Genomic DNA, 20933 nt, shown 5'->3' with positions numbered 1-20933 from the left:
TAGCAGATGCTCAATAAATTTTGAATGGCTGGATGGGCAACTGATTCAGGGTCATTGTTCTGAACATCTATCATCCTAGCTTCTTGAGGACAGATATTATGTCTTAACTCATTTTCATATTCTTATTTCCAGCTACTAGCAAAATCCCTAATTCATAAATGGTGTTCTCTGATATTAAAAAATGCTTATTGACCACATTAATAGGATAGTTATGTTTTTATGGTATAAATGGTCTCCAAAGTAGTGTGCTTTTAAAATTCTTCTGCCTCTTTCTGTGCCATGACCATCAGCTGTCGCCTACTCTTTCCACCATGTAATTGTCTTTCTGAGGCTTGCTGTGCCTCCACCTCCTCCCCCATAGACAGCAATTATCTGTTTTTAACCTGGGCTGGAAACCAGAAAAAGAAGATCAGCAACGATGTCTCCCCCAATTCTATGTCAAAAGTCTTAGGATAAGGGCCTGAGGATGGCTCTAGCTCAACTCTGAAGCTGTGCTTTCTGTCTGTTGTCCTCTGAGGTATTTGAAATTGCTCGCTTACTTGTCTTGTTCTGGATTGTGCTGGATGTAATAGCTATTTGGAAAAAGGAAGCTTCCTTCATCCGAAATCCATCCAGCCATGACACTTAGACCTGCATTATCTCAACTGCTCATGCTTAGATATCAGATTTGGTCTCACCAACAAACATTGGGCTTACATGCATGGTTCTCTCCTTGTTGAAAGCACAGAACTCTAAAACATGCTGAGAAACAGATGGGCACATAGGCAGCTAAGGAGAGAAGACCTGGAGCAGCCTTGGTACTAGAAGCCAGGCCAAGTTCTGGGCCCATTCACCCTGGGAGAGAGCCTGAGCGCCAGCCCCTTACCTGAAGGAAGTACATCATTAGACACGTCCCCTTTGTCTCCCTTGTCACCCTTCTGCCCTGCTGGGCCCTCGTTTCCAGTCAAGCCCAGCTCACCAGGGTCTCCCTTTTCCCCTGGAGTTCCTGTGGCTCCAGGTGGCCCTGAGAAAAAAATGATTTATTAGCCTGTTGTGCAGGGAATTCTGGCACACTAACTACTTTGTAATATCGTACTTTGTATTTTTAAGGTGAAGTAGCTTCAGAAACCAAATACATAACACTTCATAACCATTTTAGGACAGCAGCATGTTCTCAATTCATGAACGAATAGTATCTCCAGGTGGTTCTGTTGAATTCTTTTTAGAGACATTTGGCTGGGCCAACAGGTTGGAGAGGAGTGAACCCCTAGAAGGACAGTCACAGCAAGAGCAGAAAGAAGGTAAAGCCTAATTGGAAGTCTGCCCTCCCCCACCCCACGCCCTCCTCACCCCAGCAGGAAGGACTGAGAACTCAGAGGGGTTTGTTGGCACCATAAGGGTGGATGTTGTCCTCTGCATTATCTGGTATATTCCTCACAACATGGGAGTGGTAGGCTGGTCAGTTATCCTTACTCTCATTTTACAGAAGTCGGAACTAAGGCCTCAGGGGTTACAGTTGATGCTAAGTGAGAAGCAAAAATCTTGATTCCAACTCCAATGCCCTTTTCTGTGACATTCCAATGCAAAATGCTTTTAATCAAAGTAGCAAAACAGGTAAAGCTGCTTTAGGACAAGCATTACAAGGGATGGTGATAGTGTGAACAAAATATAATGGAGGAAATCTCTGTCTCTGCTCACAGGGAGGCATCACTATAGGAACTACAGTCCTACCACCCACAGCTAGGAATAGTCAAGATCTATGCAGTGACTCATCTCAGCATTGTACGACAGCAGCATAGTTAGTATTCTGATGCCTGGGAGAAAGGAAGCAAACAACATGCATAATATGATTGCCTCGGCTCATAGTAGTTTCCACACAGCAGCTCAGGGACAGGGAACCTAAACAAAGCCCACCAATTTCACTGAGGTGAGGAGACAAAAAGTAGAGTTTGGGGAGATAAAGGTGGCTAGGATTCATGAGACAGAATATGAGAGGGGGGTAATCATGTAGAAAGAGCTCTGGAGAACTTCAGAGGTGTTTCCTCAAGTCTTTGTCAGAGTAATAGTCTGTGCAGGGTGAAAATCTACAAGGTAGGGAAAAGAATGAAAAGAAAGCCACTCACTACACAACTCTCAGAGCTTGCACAGGGAAAGGTTCTCATTCCCACCAGTCAAAGCAGAGAGATCTCAGAGAATGGTGCGCTGTTAGGTCGAGTCCTTGGAAAGTCTTCTCTTAGTAGTGAGGCTAAATTAGCCCAAGAGTCAAGGCTGCCGTGGATCTATCATAACAAAGCTTAAAAACAAGCTTCAAAAGGATTAAACTGAGCAGAAAGTAGTTTAACTACCCAGCCAGATGTCTCTAAACTGTAGTTTAAACTACTGAAAGTAGTTTAATCATTTAGTCAATGTAATGTAGCATATTAATAATTTAAGCAAGAAAAAAATTATATGACCACCTTGGTGGAGGCAGAAAAGACATTTGATAAAATACAACACCCATTCTTAATAAAAATTCTCATCAAATGAGGAATAGAAGGGGACTTCCCTGGTGGTGCAGTGGTTAAGAATCCACCTGCCAATGCAGGGGACACAGGTTCGAGCCCTGGTCCAGGAAGATCCCATATGCCACGGAGCAACTAAGCCTGTGCGCCACAACTACTGAGCCTGCTCTCCAGAGCCTGCAAGCCACAACTACCGAGCCCACGTGCCACAACAACTGAGCCCGCGTGCTGCAACTACTGAATCCCGTGTGCCTAGAGCCTGTGCTCCGCAACAAGAGAAGCCGCTGCAATGAGAAGCCTGCACACCACAACGAACAGTAGCCCCCACTCGCCGCAACTAGAGAAAGCCCGCGCGCAGCAATGAAGACCCAAAGCAGCCAAGCAGCCAAAAACAAATGAATAAATAAAAATTTATGAAAAAAAAAGAGGAATAGGAGGAAACTTCCTCAATCTGAAAAAGGGCATCTATGAAAAAACCTACAGCTAACATCATCCCTAATGATGAAAGACTAAATGATTTCCCCCTAAGATCAGGAAAAAGACAATGGTATCTATTCTCATCACTTTTATTTCACACTGTACTGGAGGTTCTAGCCAGTGCAATAAAGCAAAGAAAAAAATAAAGGCAAACAGATTAGAAAGGATAAATTAAAATTGTCTTTATATGCAGACGACATGATTATTTATGTAGAAAATCTACAAAAAGGTTGCTAGAACTCATGAGCACCTAGGCACACTGAGAGGGAAAGTGATTACTTACTATTGTGCAAAGGTATTGCCAGATATGGATCAGTTAATACGATACCCTATTGCAGGGATCATTTGCTCATTTTGACAAGAGCCTCCTGGAGATACTGCTCAATAGAGATATTTTTCAAAGGGGCAGAGATTTCAGGCAATAGGGAAGAGCCAGAGGCAAGTTTTAGTGCAAAACTTCAGTTTCTCTCAACCTCTTTAACCAAAAGGGCTTAGCATTCATTGTTTTTTCTAATTACCTTGCCAGTCCCAAGCCCCTTCTTATAGGTTCTGGCTGAGTGACTGCCCATTCACCCCTCTCCTGTGCCCCATCAACTCGGCCAATCCCCATTCTCCAATTGTCATTCTGTGCCATTGCAATTGTCTTCCCCCCAGATTTAAGACCAATTCTGAACCCTACCCCCAACTTCCTACCAGCCCCATAGGATTCCTATACAGCTGTCCGAAGAGAATCATAGAATTCCAGATCGGAAGGCACCTTAGGGGTCACTTAGATTAACCTCCCATCCAACCCTGAAAGCCCCTCTCCACCACCCGACTGGCTCCTTTCAAGCCCTTGCAGCAATGGGGAGGTTATTATATCACATCACACCACAGATCGCGCTGGAATACTCTGCACTGCCATCGGGGGCCATTATTCCCTAAAACATACATCTGGAGCTCTTAGCAGCTTTCCCTTATGCCGAGGGAATGATAAGGTCTTCCAGACTCAAGGCACCCTACACAGACCATCCCAAGGAAGTCAGCAGTATATGAAAGAAACTTAAAGTGTTGATCACTGTTAAAAAATGTGGTGAACAAAGAAACATTCACTAGATTTCAGCCAACTACTAAAAAAAACAACTCAGTGGAAACCATGCAATTCAGCTGTAGATGGGGGTCAGAAGCCCCTGGTGCCCTGCCTCTGCCAGGGGTGATCTTGGGTGTCATCTTGCACTGATGGAGTTGCTGGGGACACAGTGGAAGAGGATGTGAAGAAGAGCAGGGACCTCTCTTAATCAGGGACCTCTGCATGAGCACACGTTCTTTTGTCAGTATTTTAAATAGGCAATTTAGCACATTATCTGAAGGACACAAAAGAGAACGTTGCCATAGTGTCCAGCCAGCACAATGCACCGAGTATAACTGATACCTTCTAAAGGTATCACATGACCTACATTCAGCAATGCTCAGGGAAATGGTATCTTCTAGTTACTTAAGGGGTTTCTTTTTCAGGCATTTATTCTAGTCACAAAGAGCCTCTCTGCATCATCGTTTGATTTCCCCTTCTTTTCTTTTATTCCTTCCTCTTATGCATTTTTCCCCCTTTCTCAAAAAGGCAAGGCGTGAAATAGAAAAACGTTCATACTGTAATGCAGCTGCTATAATGCAGCCTGCACAGGGGCAGGTGTTTAAAGCTCAGGATATTAAGGACCTTTGCTTATGGATGTATTCTGACTCTCAGATATGTCTGCATGATAATTTTTAAGCTTTCATTAAGAAAGGGTAGGGGATGTTTTGACTACATACCATCTTTGCTGCCTCCACAAAGTTTTCCCTTGTCTTGGCCACGCACTGGCCATGGTGTGTCAGAAGTATACCGCCACCTCATCAGAGGACTTGAATGTGGCACTTTCTACCTTCCCCTGACTCAGCTGTGCACAGGGACACTGTTAAACATTGTGTGGCCTGGACCTCGGCATTGTTGTCCCGTGATTCCTGGCAGGCTTTGAGTCAGCACATTCTGCCAGGAAAGAAAGGCCAGATTCCTCTTGCTTCGCTCGGGCGCTGGGTGTGGTTTTCTGCTTTTTTCCTTCCCCGGTGGCGCCCACTCAAAACAAGCTGTTTTCCCAGCTTTAGAGTTTGGGGTTGTGTGACCAGCTGGGGTCAACGCCATCATCTTCACTGCAAGGGGTGAGGGAGGACATCTTATTTTTGGCAGGACCATCTGTGACCGACTGAGGCAAAGGAAACGGAGCCAAGGGTGTTGGGAAAAACCCAGACCCAAGACTGGGATGAATAAGGAGGAGGGCGTTTATTTCTGTTTTGGTGGAGAGTCGATTCTTAGAGAAGACACTGAGGCATTAACTCTTGAGTGAGAAAGTGAGAGGCAGATGGAGGGAAAGAAAATGCTTGGTTTTGAGGCATAGCACGTCAAACTTCGAAAAAGACGCTAGCTGCAAAATTGACAACATGTAAGTCCAATTCTTCTCTCTAAATCTAAGTCGGTGTTTTCAAATAAATAGAGGCATTTCCACTCAGATTTCCTTCCTCACCCTTGGAAACAACACTAACAGTAATATCTAACACTAACATAGCACTTGCTATGTGTCAGGCCCTATTCTAAGCACTTTATATATATATTAATTAATTTAATCTTCCTTACAACACTATGAGGCTGATACTATGACTGTTCTCATTTTACAGATAAGGAAACAGAGTGATTAAGTAACTTGCCCAAGTGCACACAGCTAGTAAGCGGAAGATCCGGGACCCAAACCAAGACTTCAAGATCTGGCTCTGGCCTACTGCACCCTTGTTCTTAGCATCCCTAAGGTCAGACATTGAGGGTTATCTTCATATTTCAATATCCTGGAAACAACTGTTGGTCTAAAGCTCCAAACTCTGGTTTCGTCAGGTTAGTCTTCTTCTCAAGAGCCCGCAGTGGCTCCTGGCGGCCTCCAGCAGACATGGAGCTAAAGGCCCTGACCCCACCCCAGGCTCACCTGGGTCCCCTCTTATACGCAGGGGCAGCCTCCTTAGAAGTTCCTCCGAGCGTGGCCTTTCTGTTCTCCCCCCTGCAATGCCCTCCCCATCTCCCCTCTGTTTGTGTCCAAGATGTTGATCACACTTATCTCTCTTGTCCTTTACACTTGTCTCTACTGTACAATCCGTCCTCTACACTGGATCCTATTTGTTCATTATCTGCACAGCAAAGTTCAGATTTTTCTTCCGGCAGTATTCTCTGGTGTGTAGTACAAAGCATCTTCATATCAGAATAACCAGTTATTGAATTCATCCTGTATATACACTATATCTTCTCTTTCAACAGGACTGTAAGCTCTTATGGACAGAAATTATGTTCTATTCTTCTCATTCATACATTCCTTCATTTTTCACTCATTAATTATTTACTGAGCCTCAGCTGGGGTTGGCTGAGAGCTATGTCAAGTAATAGTCTCTCCTTCATAGGCAAACACTAGAGCAGGCTGTTTAAAAACCGGAAGCCATGCTAGAGTTGTTGGAAGACAACCTCCTTAGCGTACAGAGGAGACCAAGGCCCGATGACGGACTGACCTGCCCAAGGCCTCAGAGCCAGTCGGGGTTCGAGGCAGGTGCTCCCGGAACTCCTTTCCTGGCTCCCCTCTGCCAGGAGAGCAGAGACCATTCTTTCTGCCTGACAGGTTAGTACTCATTGAACTGTGCGTTCCTGCACATGTCCTGCGGGCCTCTCTGAAGGACTGGCGCTCTCCCAGCCTCCCGGGAAGACTCAGGGTCAGACTCAGCATCATCCTTCGACAATTAACAGCACTAGCTCCCAAGGCCCAGCCTTCCTTCCCTTGGCTCGGGCTAACGCCGCTCTCACAGCTTGGGCCCGACCCCCTCGAGCCTAGACGTTTAGTGCAGTCGTGTTTAAGAGCAGGGGTCCAGGAGTCAGAGAGGCCTGGGTTCAAATCCCACCTCCTCCACTTATTAGCTTTTGGACATTGGACAAGTTACGTCCATTAGTTCAACCATGACTTGATTGCCCTCTTTCGCTGGCTGTTCCAGGCTCTGGAGGTTTAGTCTAAGCGAGAGTGACATGGCCTGGTTCTCACGGACCTCACGTTCTCCCTAGGGAGTCAGACCATCAGCATATCAACAGGCAACACTGGGAGAGAATTTCAGGGAGGGATATGTTATTGGAAAAGAGCAGGGAATGTGACTGAGTTGGTGAGGCAGGGGCCAGACACAGAGGTCAGGGACGATCTTGAAGAGGAGGTGACTTATAAGCTGAGATCTGCTCTGTGGGAAGGACGGGCCTCAGGAAGGGCCGGGCCACAGCAGTGCAAAGGCCCTGGGAAAGGGTGGGCCTGACCTGTTTGGAAAACAGAAAGATTAGGTTTCTTCATCTGGGAAAAATACGGCTGGTAAAAATACCCATCTCCTTGGGGGTGTTGTGAAGACTAAATGAGGTGAGTGTAGAGAGGACTAGGTAGTGTGCCTGACAGTAAATGTCAGCTATTTACTATTGTCCAGAGGATCACTGCTAGAGGGCATGGTCCAGCCTAACCCAGTCCTATCTCTGTGGAACACAGTCTCTTTTTCCTGATTTTGGTAATAGCACTTGTTGTTCCCTCTTTCTGGAACGCATGCCCACTCCTCCCCTCTCCCACCCCTTGCCTGGCAAACCACTAACGATTTAGTGGAACTCTCAGCTGAAATGACGGCCCTTCGTTCTCCACAGCCATGATCCTGGCCCAGCAGGTCACATCCTGCATGAGTCCCTGTGGCTGACAGAGAGACCCCAGACCACTAACCCGAAGGCTCTGTAAGGGTCTGGCCCCCGCCTCCCATCTCACCTTGCTGCACGCCCCCTCCCCCAGCTGCCCCAGCAGGGCCTTGGCAGGTGTGTGCCCTCCACCTGGGCCACCCTCTGCCTCGCCCTCATCCCTCAGGTCTGACCTCAGACGTTACCTCCCGACCCGCCCTCTCTGCACTGTAGCTTATAACACCCTGTTCTTTCCTTCAAATGTGCACCTCACATTGTGATTACAGATGTATTTGTGTTGACTATTTATGTCTGCCTCCCCACCAAAGATGGAAAGTTCCACAATAGGGGCTACGTCTATTTTGTTTCCCCACTAGTACTTGGAACCCTCTCAGTAAGTATTTGCTGACGAATGTTCCCATCCTCTCCTGCTGTTCTTCCTGCTGCTCAGTCTGTCCTTGGCCTCCTTTGCTGGCTCCTCCCCTTCTACTTGGTCACTAGACGCTGTTACTTCTCAGGGCTTGACCCAGGCTCTCCTCTGCTGGTAGCTCCCTCCCTAAGGGACTGCACCCTGGCCCACAAGTCCATTGCCTTGGGTGACACCCTAATGTATACCTCTAGCCCCAGGGACTTCTCCAACTGCAGACTGCATCTTCAAGGCCCCCCTCCTCCTGGATGTTTCAAGGCATTTCAAACTCAGCACATCCCATGCTGAGCCATGACTGTCTCCCTGGACCTGAGTCGGTCTGGGGCCCCTCACCTCAGGGAAGAGCAGTCAGGCAGGATGAAAATCTCACAGTCAGCCTTGGTGACCCCTTCCCCTTCCTTCTCATATCTACCTTCCCCCAAGTCCTGTTGATTTCACCCCCAAATGTCACTCAGCTCATCGGCCTTTGCACACCCCACCTGCATCCCTTCCGCCCTCACGCTGAGTAGCTTCTGCCCTGCTTCCCTAACAGCAGCGCCTGTGCGCTCACTCCAGTGTGTCCCCCACCAGCAGCGGCGGGGGTATTACAGAAAGGCAGATGTGATCATGTCACTCTCCTACCTGAAACCCCTTCGTGGCTTCTCATGGCTCCTGGAATAAAGCCAATTCCCCTCCGTGGGCCTGCCAGCTCTCATCCTGCCTCCCACTCCCTGCAATTCTGTTGATTGCTGGGTGGGATGGGAATCCATCCTGGGCTCAGGAAGGGATCAGGGGAGGAAAAGCATAGCTATGCGGCTTTGGCAGGGTGACGGGGACAGCACAGCCCTTGCTCTGGCGTCGGATGGTCCAGGCTAGAGTCTGAGCTGGCCGAGGGCTGAGTAATGCTTCCAACAACCTATTCATAGAGGTAGCCTTTTCAAAACCTCCTCCTTTCCCTCCTGCAGGCTCCTTTGTGTGGCTGCCAGGGAGGTGTGCAGGGCAGGTGTCTGAGTACAAACCCCAGTTCTTAAAATGCTCAGGGCTAACCTGATTTGGTCTTGTTACCTCTCTGGTTTCAACTTGACCATGCTCACCTCTCATCCTTTCTGTCCGGCTACGCTGGCTTCCCTGCCACTCCTCAGCGTCTGCAGGTACACTGGACTTACAGGCTCCACTGGAACCCTCTCCCCCAGACAGTCCGCCACCTGCGCTCTCCTCTCCTCCAGGTGTCTGCTCAAAGGTCCCTTCTCAGGGGGCTCACCTGGCCTCCCAGCCTACAGTCACGCCCCACCCTACACACTTCCTATCCCTTCCCCTTGCTCTATTTTTCTGTTTAGCACTTAGCACCGCGTAACAGACAATATATTCTACTTATTTATCTTGTTGATTGTCCATCTGCCCAGACTAGGATGTCAGCCTTATGAAGGCAGAGATGTTGTCAGCTTTTTCATTTCTGGATCTCCAGCATCTAGAATAATACCTGCCACATAAATATGTCTTACAGAAATAAATAGACTTTTTCTTTTCTGCCCTCACTGGGTTGTGGGCTGCATGCTAAGCATATCTCTTCAAAGCTAGAGATCTGTCTCAGACCTTTTTGGAGCTACCCCTTTCTCACCTGACCCACATCCAGTGCTGCATGGTGGTCCCTCCCCCTCACTGTTGGCTCTCATAATACTCATTACTGAATCCTCAGGACTGGATCACATTTCTGGGGTCTTTCTGGGATATACCAAGTGCCTGAACACTGACGGTCATCATTAACTGATGCTGATATTCATTTATAATTATAGTTATTATCTGACATGTAAGGGTCCATTCTGCTCTGCAGTTCTGGCTGTAACTGCTGGACTTCTGGGGACAGAGTTGACATGGGCTGCGTGGGCCCATTTTCACAGAGGCTGCCCCTGGGAACACAGGTATGCAGGCTTTTGGCAAGTGGCAGAGCCCCTCAACAATTTTCTCCCTTTCCACTGGCTCTCACTCAAATTGTTTAAGAGCAGAAACGCTGGAAGGGGTTCCTGTGTTGTCTGGAAGAGTTGTTCTAGTGGTTCTTCTAGCCTGGGGCCTGTCCAGGTGAGTTGGGGCAGTGTAACCAAGAGATTGAAAATAGATAAGAGGGTTAGTGGAGCCTCCACCCTCAGCTGTGGCTAAGAACCATGCCTTCCTTGAAGCATCCTGAGGAGTCTCTAACCCCTGCCCTCAAGCCTCCACTGTGCCATATGCCAGCTCTCTTCAGGTGACTCTGCCCCGGCCTTCCCCAGGGACTTCCCATGACTGGTGCTCAGAGCCCCTCAGAACTCACCCTGCCCCAGCCTCCAGCTCCCAGACCCTGCCAGGCCTTACCTGAGCCCCTGCTGGTCACTGCTCCCTGACACATCTGACACCTTGGTGTTTCCAGGTCTTTGCTTGGGTGGTGGCAATGCCACCACTCACAGCAGGGCACAGGAGGTCTCTCAGAGATGCCCGCCACATCTTCTTAATAGTCCTGTGACCCCTGGACAGGAGACCCTGACAGCTGGGACTACACAACCTGAGTGTCAGCCTGGATGCTGCCTTTCTACTCAAATCATTCTAGTGATTCCTCCAGCCAGGAAAACCTAGAGGTCAGTATCTGATTTTCAGTCAAACTGATTTTCAGTCAAACACAAAAATCTGCTGGGCAGGAGCAGGCAGTGAGAGGGTCGGGCAGGAACGACCCTTGAGAGAACTTGGGGTACCAGCACAGATAGCCTTCACAGCCCGTGTAGTGCCCCTCCCCAGGACTGCTCACTCTTGCCCCTTCCATCTGTCTGTCTGCATCAGAGCAAGCAGAGGAGTGGACATCAGCTCTCAGGTATACTGCTTCTCTCGGGCAGACTGGATATAAATCTTATCAGGGTTGGACCAAAGAGAAGGCCCTTGCTGCCCCAGAACACAGCAGCTTCCAGGCAAGCATTAACCAGCCTTGCATTCAGAGATGCAGCACTTTTCCCCCACTGCGCCAACTTTGGTTCATCCAAAATGCAATAATGGAGACAAAAAACAAGGAAATGAATTAGAAGAGTGACAAAATACCCATTTTTCCTCTTTTTCCATTTGCTCCTTTTTCGCCTTTTGGGCCCTGGGGACCAGGCCGTCCATCTGATCCGTTGTGTCCTGGTAACCCACCAATTCCTGGAGGTCCTGCATCAAAACACGGGAAATGGGAACATTTAAAAAAATCTTAACAGAAGTTAACACGACTTCCTTTAGCCAGTGAAACTGGCCAGGCATTGACGCCTCTTCCAGATCTTCTCCTGCTTCTTCCTTTCCTTCTCTACCTTCCCTGCCCCCGCCTGAAGCAGTGACAGGTGGGGAATGGTGACAGCAAGTTCTCAAGTGGAAGGGAACAGGAGAGCTGGTGATTGGGGCAGAGAGGAGGGGGACACAGTGATAGTCAAGGCTGCCTTCAGACTCTTCTTCCTTCCCTGCCTCAGTCCCTTATGAGTGATCCTGGGGGACCAGCCACCCATATCCTTCCCATGAACTTGGAAAATCCATGGGCTCTTACCTGCTGGGCCAGGTGGTCCTACAACAGAAAAAGAAATTTAGATGATAAACCACAGACGGAAGAAAGTGAAGCCAACACCACAACCCAAAAAACAAAGAGCACCTTCCCCCTCTTAAAACGTACTAATCATCTATGGGCCCTAAGGAACCACCCCATGCCTTTTATTTAGAACTCAGTATATTTGCCCAAAGATTCTTAAAAACAATTCAACAAAGACCCGTTTGCCAATCAAAACCACTTTTGCTTAAGTTCCAATGGACTAAGAATAATTTCTAAGTGGCTTCACTATAGACTCATAAATCAGTCATCTCTCAAGCAATCAACGTAATTAAATGAGGTTTGGTGACAATGTGGGTGGGCACTAGTGAAGCCCTGGCACAGGTAGGTGTCAGGAAGTGCTGCTTTTGCATGGCTGAGATCCAGGTGTCCCAGGAGCAGCCCCAAACACGCTCATCCAGCCAGCCTGTCTCTTCTAGGCCACCAAGGGGAATTGAGAGCAGAAGCTGGTTTGCTTGGTCTCTATTTTGTTGCATAAAATAGCCTGAGAAAACTCGAGGGCCCAGATCAGGTAACAGATACCTTTCTTAGTGTGTAATTACCCAAGGATCTAAGGGGTTCACGTGAATAATTTACACATAATCTAACACAATAATTTTGCTTCCACAAATAGTCTTAGTGTCAATTATTCCATTTAAGGACTCGGACAAGCCAGTGAGGTCGCAACATGAACAGCTGAGGGTCTTTTGTTTCTCCGGACCACACATAACAATCACCAATATTGGAGTGGGTAGGTCTTTCTAAAGATCCAAGCCTGTGACTCTTCAGAAAACCACCATTTATACTGATGAACCTAGTGGCAGGGCAGGAATAAAAATGCAGATATAGAGAATGGACTTGAGGACACAGGGAGGGGGAAGGGTAAGCTGGGACGAAGTGAGAGAGTAGCACTGACATATATACACTACCAAATGTAAAATGGATGGCTAGTAGAAAGCTGCTGCATAGCACAGGGAGATCAGCTCGGTGCTTTGTGACCACCTAGAGGGGTGGGATAGGGAGGGAGGGAGATGCAAGAGGGAGGAGATATGGGGGTATATGTATACATATAGCTGATTCACTTTGTTGTACAGCAGAAACTAACACACACAACATTGAATAGCAGTTATACTCCAATAAGAATATATATATATATACACATATATATCTATGTGTGTGTATATATATATATATATATATACATAAAAGAAAACCACCATTTACTAAGCACTTCTGTGTGCACCAAAATCTTCCCATAAGTAGAAATCTTGATACTTGTGTCTGCTGTGTTTGTAACCTATCTGAGGAAGGTGAATACTTTAAACCACAATGAGATGAGGGAGCTACAGAGAAGCAAACCCCTACAGAGGTACCGGGGAAGTCTGGGCACATGGCAGTCAGAGAAGGCCCTCAGACAGAGTGAGCCTTGAGCTGTGGCTCTGAAGACACAGTGGCCTGAGATGGCTGCAGGGGTGAGGGCTGGGCATCCCATGCAGGAGACCAGCTGGAGAAAAGGTACAGGGGTGGGAGCTTGCGTGATTCAGGGTGACAGAAAGGAGGAAGAATGGCTCAGCTGGAGTGTGTAGAGATGAGGCTGAAATGTATACTTGGCAGAGGGATGTGGGGCAGCAGCACTTAAAGACCAAGTGGAGGGGTGTAGACGGTATGTGCAAGGCAGTGCAGAGCTACAGTAGATTCTTAAGCAGCGGGGGATGACACTGATATCTGCATGTGTTTGATATCCTCTCCGTAGATGGATGTGGAATAGAACTAGGGAATGAGATGAGAGAGAGAAAAAGACAGGGAAGGAAGGGGGTGGGGCAGGGAGAAAATATCCAGAGGATCTTTGTAGTTAAAGTTTGGGACAAGGTTGTAGATAAATGCGGTTGGTGACTGTAGAGTTCTAGAGGGAGCTAGACATTCGAGAGGTATTTCAGCAGAAGAATGGGCAGGACATGTCCATGTCTGATTGGGTAGGAGACAGTTGAGGAGGCCTCTCAGACGACTGAGCCTGGATACTGATGAGCCTATTTGACAGACATGAAAACTTTTGGAAGAATAAGTGTTTGAAGGTATGCTTTCAATACATACGGTCCTATGTTGGGCAAAAATGATTTGCTGAAAACGGCACAGCATTTTCTAGGGTCAGTGTAGCCTGTAGTCAGTGTGGTCAGTTTACCGCCAGATGGCACACACATGCCCTGGTAAGGAGGTGATATGGCCCTTTGAGAGCTGTCAGAAGAAATCAATCAATCGTCAGTCCCGACTGCAGATGGAGCCAAATTCAGATGTGCAGATTGGTAGAAAAAGGTAAACAAGGAAGAATCAATTGTATATAGTAGGTTTCAAGAGTTCTCAGGGAGGGATAAATTGGGAGATTGGGACTGACAATATACACACTACTATATATAAAATAGATAACTAATAAGAAACTGCTGTAGAGCACAGGGAACTCTACTCAATACTCTGTAATGATCTATATGGGAATAGAATCTAAAAACTAGTGGATATATGAATATGCATAACTGATTTATTTTGCTGTACAGCAGAAACTAACACAACATTGTAAATCAACTATACTCCAATAAAAATTAATTTTAAAAAAAGAGGACAGTCCAATAACCATTTCCATGCAGTGGAGTATTGGAGAGAGGGCCTGGCTGGAGCTGTATACTTAGGACACATTAGTTATGGCCAAGGGTATCACTATGATGAAGTGTTTAGATTAGGGTTTCTTGACACTGACCTGAGATCCTTGATACCCTATGGCTACAGTTTTTACACATTTGAGGCCACAAAATCAACTAGAATGCTTGTAAAAATGCAGATACCTAGGCCCCACCTGGAGATTCTGATTTGGTTTGGATTTAGAGTAAGGCCCAGGAACTGGCATTTTTACCAAGCACCACAGGTGTATGGGATGCAGTTGGTCCTGGGTCCCCTCGACCTGATGTGAAAATTTTCTGGGAAAAGAGTCAGTCACTCTCCTTAAAGGGGTTCCTGACCCTAGAAATATTGGGAGCTACTAGCCTTCAGGTAAGAGTGAAATGTCTGAGCCAAATTTGGGGATGTAGAGAGGGGGACACACCCCATCTGGAGGGAGGCAGGTGATAGAAGAAGCACCAGGAAAGAGAGAGTGATCTGAAGATGGAGGAGGGAAGCCAGCAGGTCTCATGCCTTGAAGCTAGAGAATTTCAGAAGAGAAAGGATGGCAAACGGTTCCAAAGAGCTCAGGAGCAGAGTGCTACAGTGATGATGACTGTCCCAATATCCCGGGACGCCAAATGAGCTGCTCACGGCCCCTTACACCCAGAAGAAGACCCAAATATAAGTCATTATAATAATGTCAAATGTCAAATGTGTGCCTACTAGCTATTTAGCAAACCATCTTTCAGAATTTTTTTTAGCTCCTGACCCTTCTCCTCTTCTGGAATAACAGACCCTCTAGGAACACGTGTGGGCAGCCACATTCATGTTAACACTGTACGCAGGGCTGTTTCCTGGGCCTGCCAGCAGTGCAGCTACACAGGACTCCACGCTAAGAAGGGAGCTCCCTGCTTGGGTTTAAATGCTCTGCAGTTGCCGTTTGGACATTCTTAACCATTTTTTCTTTGAATTTGTGCTTTGTAAGTGAAGTCTGATGGGACAGTGGAGCATGGCCCAGGGGCTTTGAGTCTTGGTTGGTATGTGGCCGTGCCTCCTATCTCCTCCCTGCCTCCCTAGGACAGATTTTCCACTGCCTCCTCCTGTGCCCCTTGACGTGTCCTCCCCACTCCCTGCCCCATCAGTGTCTGCTGCCACCTGCCACCCCAGTGGGGGCCCAGGCTCGAGTGCAGGGGAGGCTAGCGTTGGGTGTGTGCCCTGCGTGCTTTTGTCCCAGGGAGCCCCTGTGCCTGTGAGGGTCTGTACTCATGCGGTGAGTAGCCCATGCCTCAAGGAGTACAACATTAAGTAGCAAATAAAAAGCCCCACCATGGCAGGTCAAGAGAGGTTGTGGAAGAAAGGAAAAAGCCTTTTTCCTGCTTCATGAACAAGGGACCCTGCATTTTCATTTTGCACTGGGCCCTGCAAATGGTTGGGTGATTACCCCACTCAACACTCCTAGCTGGAGTTGATTAGAATTGGGTAGATGCATGGTAGGAGCTGAACCACTTAGATTTTTTTCTCCTTGCAGTCTAAAGTTGACCCACAATGCCCTTACTTATGTAAAGTAGAGGTCTGTGGACGGCCATGCACAGTGAAAACTGTCAGTCTGCAGAGAGAAGAAAATGAAGGAGAGAGAAGCAGAGATGAGGGACTGGGTGTCTGCTAGAGAGTCAGAAAGGCTGAGAGAGGAGCTGTGTGGGTTCCCAGTGGCTTTCCAGTTCCTCGCTCCAGCTCCCTGGGTCAGGCTGCTTCCACTGCCCTCCTGGTCTGTCTGTGAGATACCCTTCTGTCTCATGAGGCAAGCTTTGTTTTCACCAGACTGGGTTTCATTGTCATCTTCCTGGACCCACAGACAGACTGCGTTTCCCTGCCTTCCTTCCATGGTGGGGGTGGGGAAGTGAGATACCTCCAGGCCTGACCTTTTAAAGCACCCAATGGGTGCCATCCTTTGTTCCCCTCTCTTCCCTTGGGAGTGACCTTGGTGCCCGGTGCTCAGATGATGGAGCTACAAGACAGCAGCACTTGGATCTCTGAGTCTCCAGAACTGCCTAGGAGAGTCACCCAAATTTCGCTGGACTTTGTGGAGTGGGAAATAAGCCTTTGCTATGTTAAGCCGCTGAGATTTTAAGGTTTAATTTTTACCAGAGCATGACCAAACCTAGCTTGACAAATACATCCCTCTATCTTTTTAATAATTTATAATCTCTCACCTGCTTTTCCTCAGATAAGCTCTAACGGGTCCCTGCTACAAGCAAACAGTAGAATCCTAATCGAGACAGGATATATAGGCACCAGAGTTATGGGGACTGAATAATAAAGAAGTGTAAGTCTCACTTCCTGTCTTCAAGGGCAGGCGCTGGCCAGGGGCTAACGCTACAGGCTTCTGAAAAACCTGACTCCTTGGATCCTCCCACCACAGCCATTCCAAGTCATAGGAGAAGATGTTTATCTCTAATTTCCATTTAGTAGCCTCCCTTTTCACCCTGGGTTGGTGTCAGAACTGATGTTGCCTGACCCAAGTGACCTGCTTAGCACATCAATGGCCACAGGGGAAGTGGCTACACATTTCCCAAAGCCTTGCTGGTAGAGGAAAAAAAGAAGCCAAAAAATCCAAATAGATTTATCATTGCAACAAAAAGAATAAAATATCTAGGAATAAACCTAACTAAGGGCACAAAAGACCTATATGCAGAAAACTATAAGACACTGATGAAGGAAATTAAAGATGATACAAACAGATGGAGAGACATACCATGTTCTTGGATTGAAGAATCAACATTGTGAAAACGACTATACTATCCAAAGCAATCTACAGATTCAATGCAATCCCTATCAGACTACCAATGGCATTTTTCACAGAACTAGAACAAAAAATTTCACAGTTTGTATGGAAACCCAAAGACTCTGAATAGCCAAAGCAATCTTGAGAACGAAAAACGGAGCTGGAGAAATCAGGCTCCCCAACTTCAGACTATACTACAAAGCTACAGTAATCAAGACAGTATGGTACTGGCACAAAAACAGAAAGATAGATCAATGGAACAGGATAGAAAGCCCAGAGATAAACCCACGCACATATGGTCACCTTATCTTTGATAAAGGAGGCAATAATAAACAATGGAGAAAACACAGCCTCTTCAATAAGTAGTGCTGGGTAAACTAGACAGCTACATGTAAAAGAATGAAATTAGAACACTTCCTAACACCATACACAAAAATAAACTCAAAATGGATTAGAGACCTAAATGTAAGGCCAGACACTATCAAACTCTTAGAGGAAAACATAGGCAGAACATGCTATGACATAAATCATAGCAAGGTCCTTTTTGACCCACCTCCTAGAGAAATGGAAAAAAAACAAAAACAAATGAGACCTAATGAAACTTAAAAGCTTTTGCACAGTGAAGGAAAACATAAACAAGATGAAAAGACAACCCTAGAATGGGAGAAAATATTTGCAAATGAAGCAACTGACAAAGGATTAATCTCCAAAATATACAAGCAACTCATGCAACTCAATGTCAAGAAAACAAACAACCCAATCCAAAAATGGGTGGAAGACCTAAATAGACATTTCTCCAAAGAAGATATACAGATTGCCAACAAACATGTGAAAGGATGCTCAACATCATTAATCAGTAAAGAAATACAAATCACAACCACAATGAGGTGTCACCTCATACCAGTCAGAATGGCCATCACAAAAAATCTACAAACAATAAATGCTGGAGAGGGTGTGGAGAAAAGGGAACCCTCTTACACTGTTGGTGGGAATGTAAATTGATACAGCCACTATGGATAACAGTATGGAGGTTCCTTAAAAAACTAAAAATAGAACTACCATAAGACCCAGCAATACCCTGAGAAAACCAAAATTCAAAAAGAGTCATGTACCACAATGTTCACTGCAGCACTATTTACAGTAGTCAGGACACGGAAGCAACCTAAGTGTCCATTGACAGATGAATGGATAAAAAAGATGTGGCATATATACACAATGGAATATTACTCAGCCATAAAAAGAAACGAAATTGAGTTATTTGTAGTGAGGTGGAAGGACCTACAGTCTGTCATACAGAGTGAAGTAAGTCAGAAAGAGAAAAACAAATACTGTATGCTAACACACATATATGGAATCTAAAAAAAAAAAAGGTTCTGAAGAACCTAGGGGCAGGACAGGAATAAAGATACAGACGTAGAGAATGGACTTGAGGACAAGGGGAGGGGGAAGGGTAAACTGGGATGAAGTGAGAGAGTAGCATTGACATATACACACTACCAAATGTAAAATAGCTAGCTAGTGGTAAGCAGCTGCATAGCGCAGGGAGATCAGCTCAGTGCTTTGTGACCACCTAGGAGGGTGAGGTAGGGAGGGTGGGAGGGAGACGCAAGAGGGAGGAGATATGGGGATATATGTATACGTATAACTGATTTGTTATACAGCAGAAACTAACACAACATTGTAAAGCAATTATAGTCCAATAAAGATGTTAAAAAAAGTTAAATTATTAAAAAAAAAAAAGGAGACATGTACCACAGTGTTCATTGCAGCACTATTTACAATAACCAGGACATGGAAGCAACCTAAGTGTCCATCGACAGATGAATGGATAAAGAAGATGTGGCATATATATACAATGGAATATTACTCAGCCACAAAAAGAAGTGAAATTGAGTTATTTGTAGTGAGGTGGATGTGCCTAGAGTCTGCCATATAGAGTGAAGTTAAGTCAGAAAGAAAAACAAATACCGTATACTAACACATATATATGGAATCTAAAAAAAAATGGTTCTGACGAACCTAGGGGCAGGACAGAAATAAAGATGTAGACGTAGAGAATGGACTTGAGGACATGGGGAGGGGGAAGGGCAAGCTGGGACGAAGTGACAGAGTAGCACTGACATATATACACAACCAAGTGTAAAATAGATAGCTAGTTGGAAGCAGCTGCAAAGCACAGGGAGATCAGTTCGGTGCTTTGTGACCACCTAGAAGGGTGGGATAGGGAGGGTGGGAGGGAGACGCAACAGAGAGAATATATGGGGATATATGTATATGTATAGCTGATGCACTTTGTTATACAGCGGAAACTAACACAACATTGTAAAGCAATAATACTCCAATAATGATGTTAAAAAAAAAAGAAAAGAAAGTAAGGCCTGGTTCTGCTGCCATAGGAAGAGCTAGTGAAAGATGCAACTTCATAAACCTGATATTTCCAGGTCTGGAATGCCTCCGAGGTCTGTAGTCTTGACTCTTTTCTACTCCTGCTCCCAGCAAGGACTCCCTGGGGCTCAGGATTCATGCCAGCCACAGCTTCAGTGCCAGAGAGGAGCTCTGGCCAGAGTGGGGGTGATCCCCTCTTTCCCTTGGGAGGCAGGCATGCTTGGCTTTCCTTAAGGGATGGCCTGACAGGGTCCAAGCCCGAATCCACATTTGAAGCCCGAATCCACCAACACTAAAACAACTTGCTAGTTTGCTCAGTGAGGCCAGTTGAGTGAGAACATCATCAGCTACACTAGCTGTTCTGAGAATGGCCTATCCATTTGTTTACCAAAGGTTGAACTGTCTACAGCTTTGAGGCCTCAGTTCCCACCCTCTGTGTTGCTGGTCCATCCTCTGCAACCACCCCTGCTGCCAGCTATTCTGCCAGTCCCAGGGCACCTGACGTGGGAAAGTATGTATCTGTCCTCACATGCCCCCATTAAACTGAAGCTTTGGTCCAATCTCATTTATTTGGTGCATTTCAACTTTGGATTATGACCATGGCAACCTTAAAAATGAGTACAGTAGGGATGGCAAATACGTTTTTTTGTTTTTAATTTCATTTTTTTTTGCCACGTTGGGTCTTAGTTGCGGCACTCGAGCTCTTTGTTGCGGTGCATGGGCTTCTCTCTAGTTGTGGCGTGTGGGTTTTCTCTCTCTAGTTGTGGCGTGCGGGTTTTCTCTTCTTTAGCTGTGGCACGCAGGCTCCAGGGCGTGTGGGCTCTGTAGTCGTGGTGGGTGGGTTCCAGAGTGTGCGGGCTCTGTAGTTTGCAGCACGCGGGCTCCCTAGTTGAGGCGTGTGAGCTCAGTAGTTGTGGTGCGTGGACTTAGTTGCCCCGTGGCATCTTAGTTCCCTGACCAGGAATCGAACCCGTGTCCCCTGCATTGGAAGGCGGATTCTTTACCACTGGACCACGAGGGAAGTTCCAGCAAATAGCTTTTATTTCAAGTGCCAATTCTAATCAATTAGTACAACTTTCTGCAACACCAGAAAAGAATGACCCGAGACCTGAGGCCATGCTTGGCAGCAACTGTGATCCACTATTGATGTCTGCCTGGAAATAGGATAAGAAGTGTTATCACTGGGTTGGAGTCTCGTGGCTGCAAGGAGAATGGGCACTGTGGATTTCAAGCAACTCTGTTGCAACAAGCAGTTCAGCAATATTATGGTTTAGAGATTTTCCAACAAGCCCCTACGTGGAGGCCACTGGAGGTGAAGAATTACCCAAGACCTGCCTTCTTCAAGATATCTGCTCTTCCAGAAGATATGCTTCTGGGGTCCCAAGGAAACCTGGGCTCAGGAGTAAGATGCATCCAGAAAACCACATGTCATTTGACAAACTCTGCACTAGCAAAAACCC

The 20933-nt window shown here is 46.6% G+C and overlaps 1 protein-coding gene across 2 annotated transcripts in view; it reads right to left on the bottom strand.

Annotated features, from left to right (window-relative positions):
• GLDN (gliomedin) overlaps positions 1–20933 on the bottom strand; it is a 67092-nt gene that overhangs the window by 11308 nt on the left and 34851 nt on the right. The window contains exons 3-5 of one of the 2 annotated variants that reach the window (XM_082849564.1): positions 11625–11642; positions 11150–11257; positions 866–1003 (exon numbers count right to left, since the gene is read on the bottom strand). In XM_082849564.1, coding sequence (XP_082705690.1) covers positions 866–1003; positions 11150–11257; positions 11625–11642 — 264 coding nt within the window. The remainder of the gene's footprint in view (positions 1–865; positions 1004–11149; positions 11258–11624; positions 11643–20933) is intronic. The other variant, XM_082849565.1, reaches the window with a different exon arrangement.

Source organism: Leucopleurus acutus, assembly GCF_964270905.1.
Source record: "Leucopleurus acutus genome assembly, chromosome: 1".
NCBI lineage: Eukaryota > Metazoa > Chordata > Mammalia > Artiodactyla > Delphinidae > Leucopleurus > Leucopleurus acutus.
The sequence above is the reverse complement of the archived record's forward strand: the minus strand, read 5'-3'. Positions and strand labels throughout refer to the sequence as shown.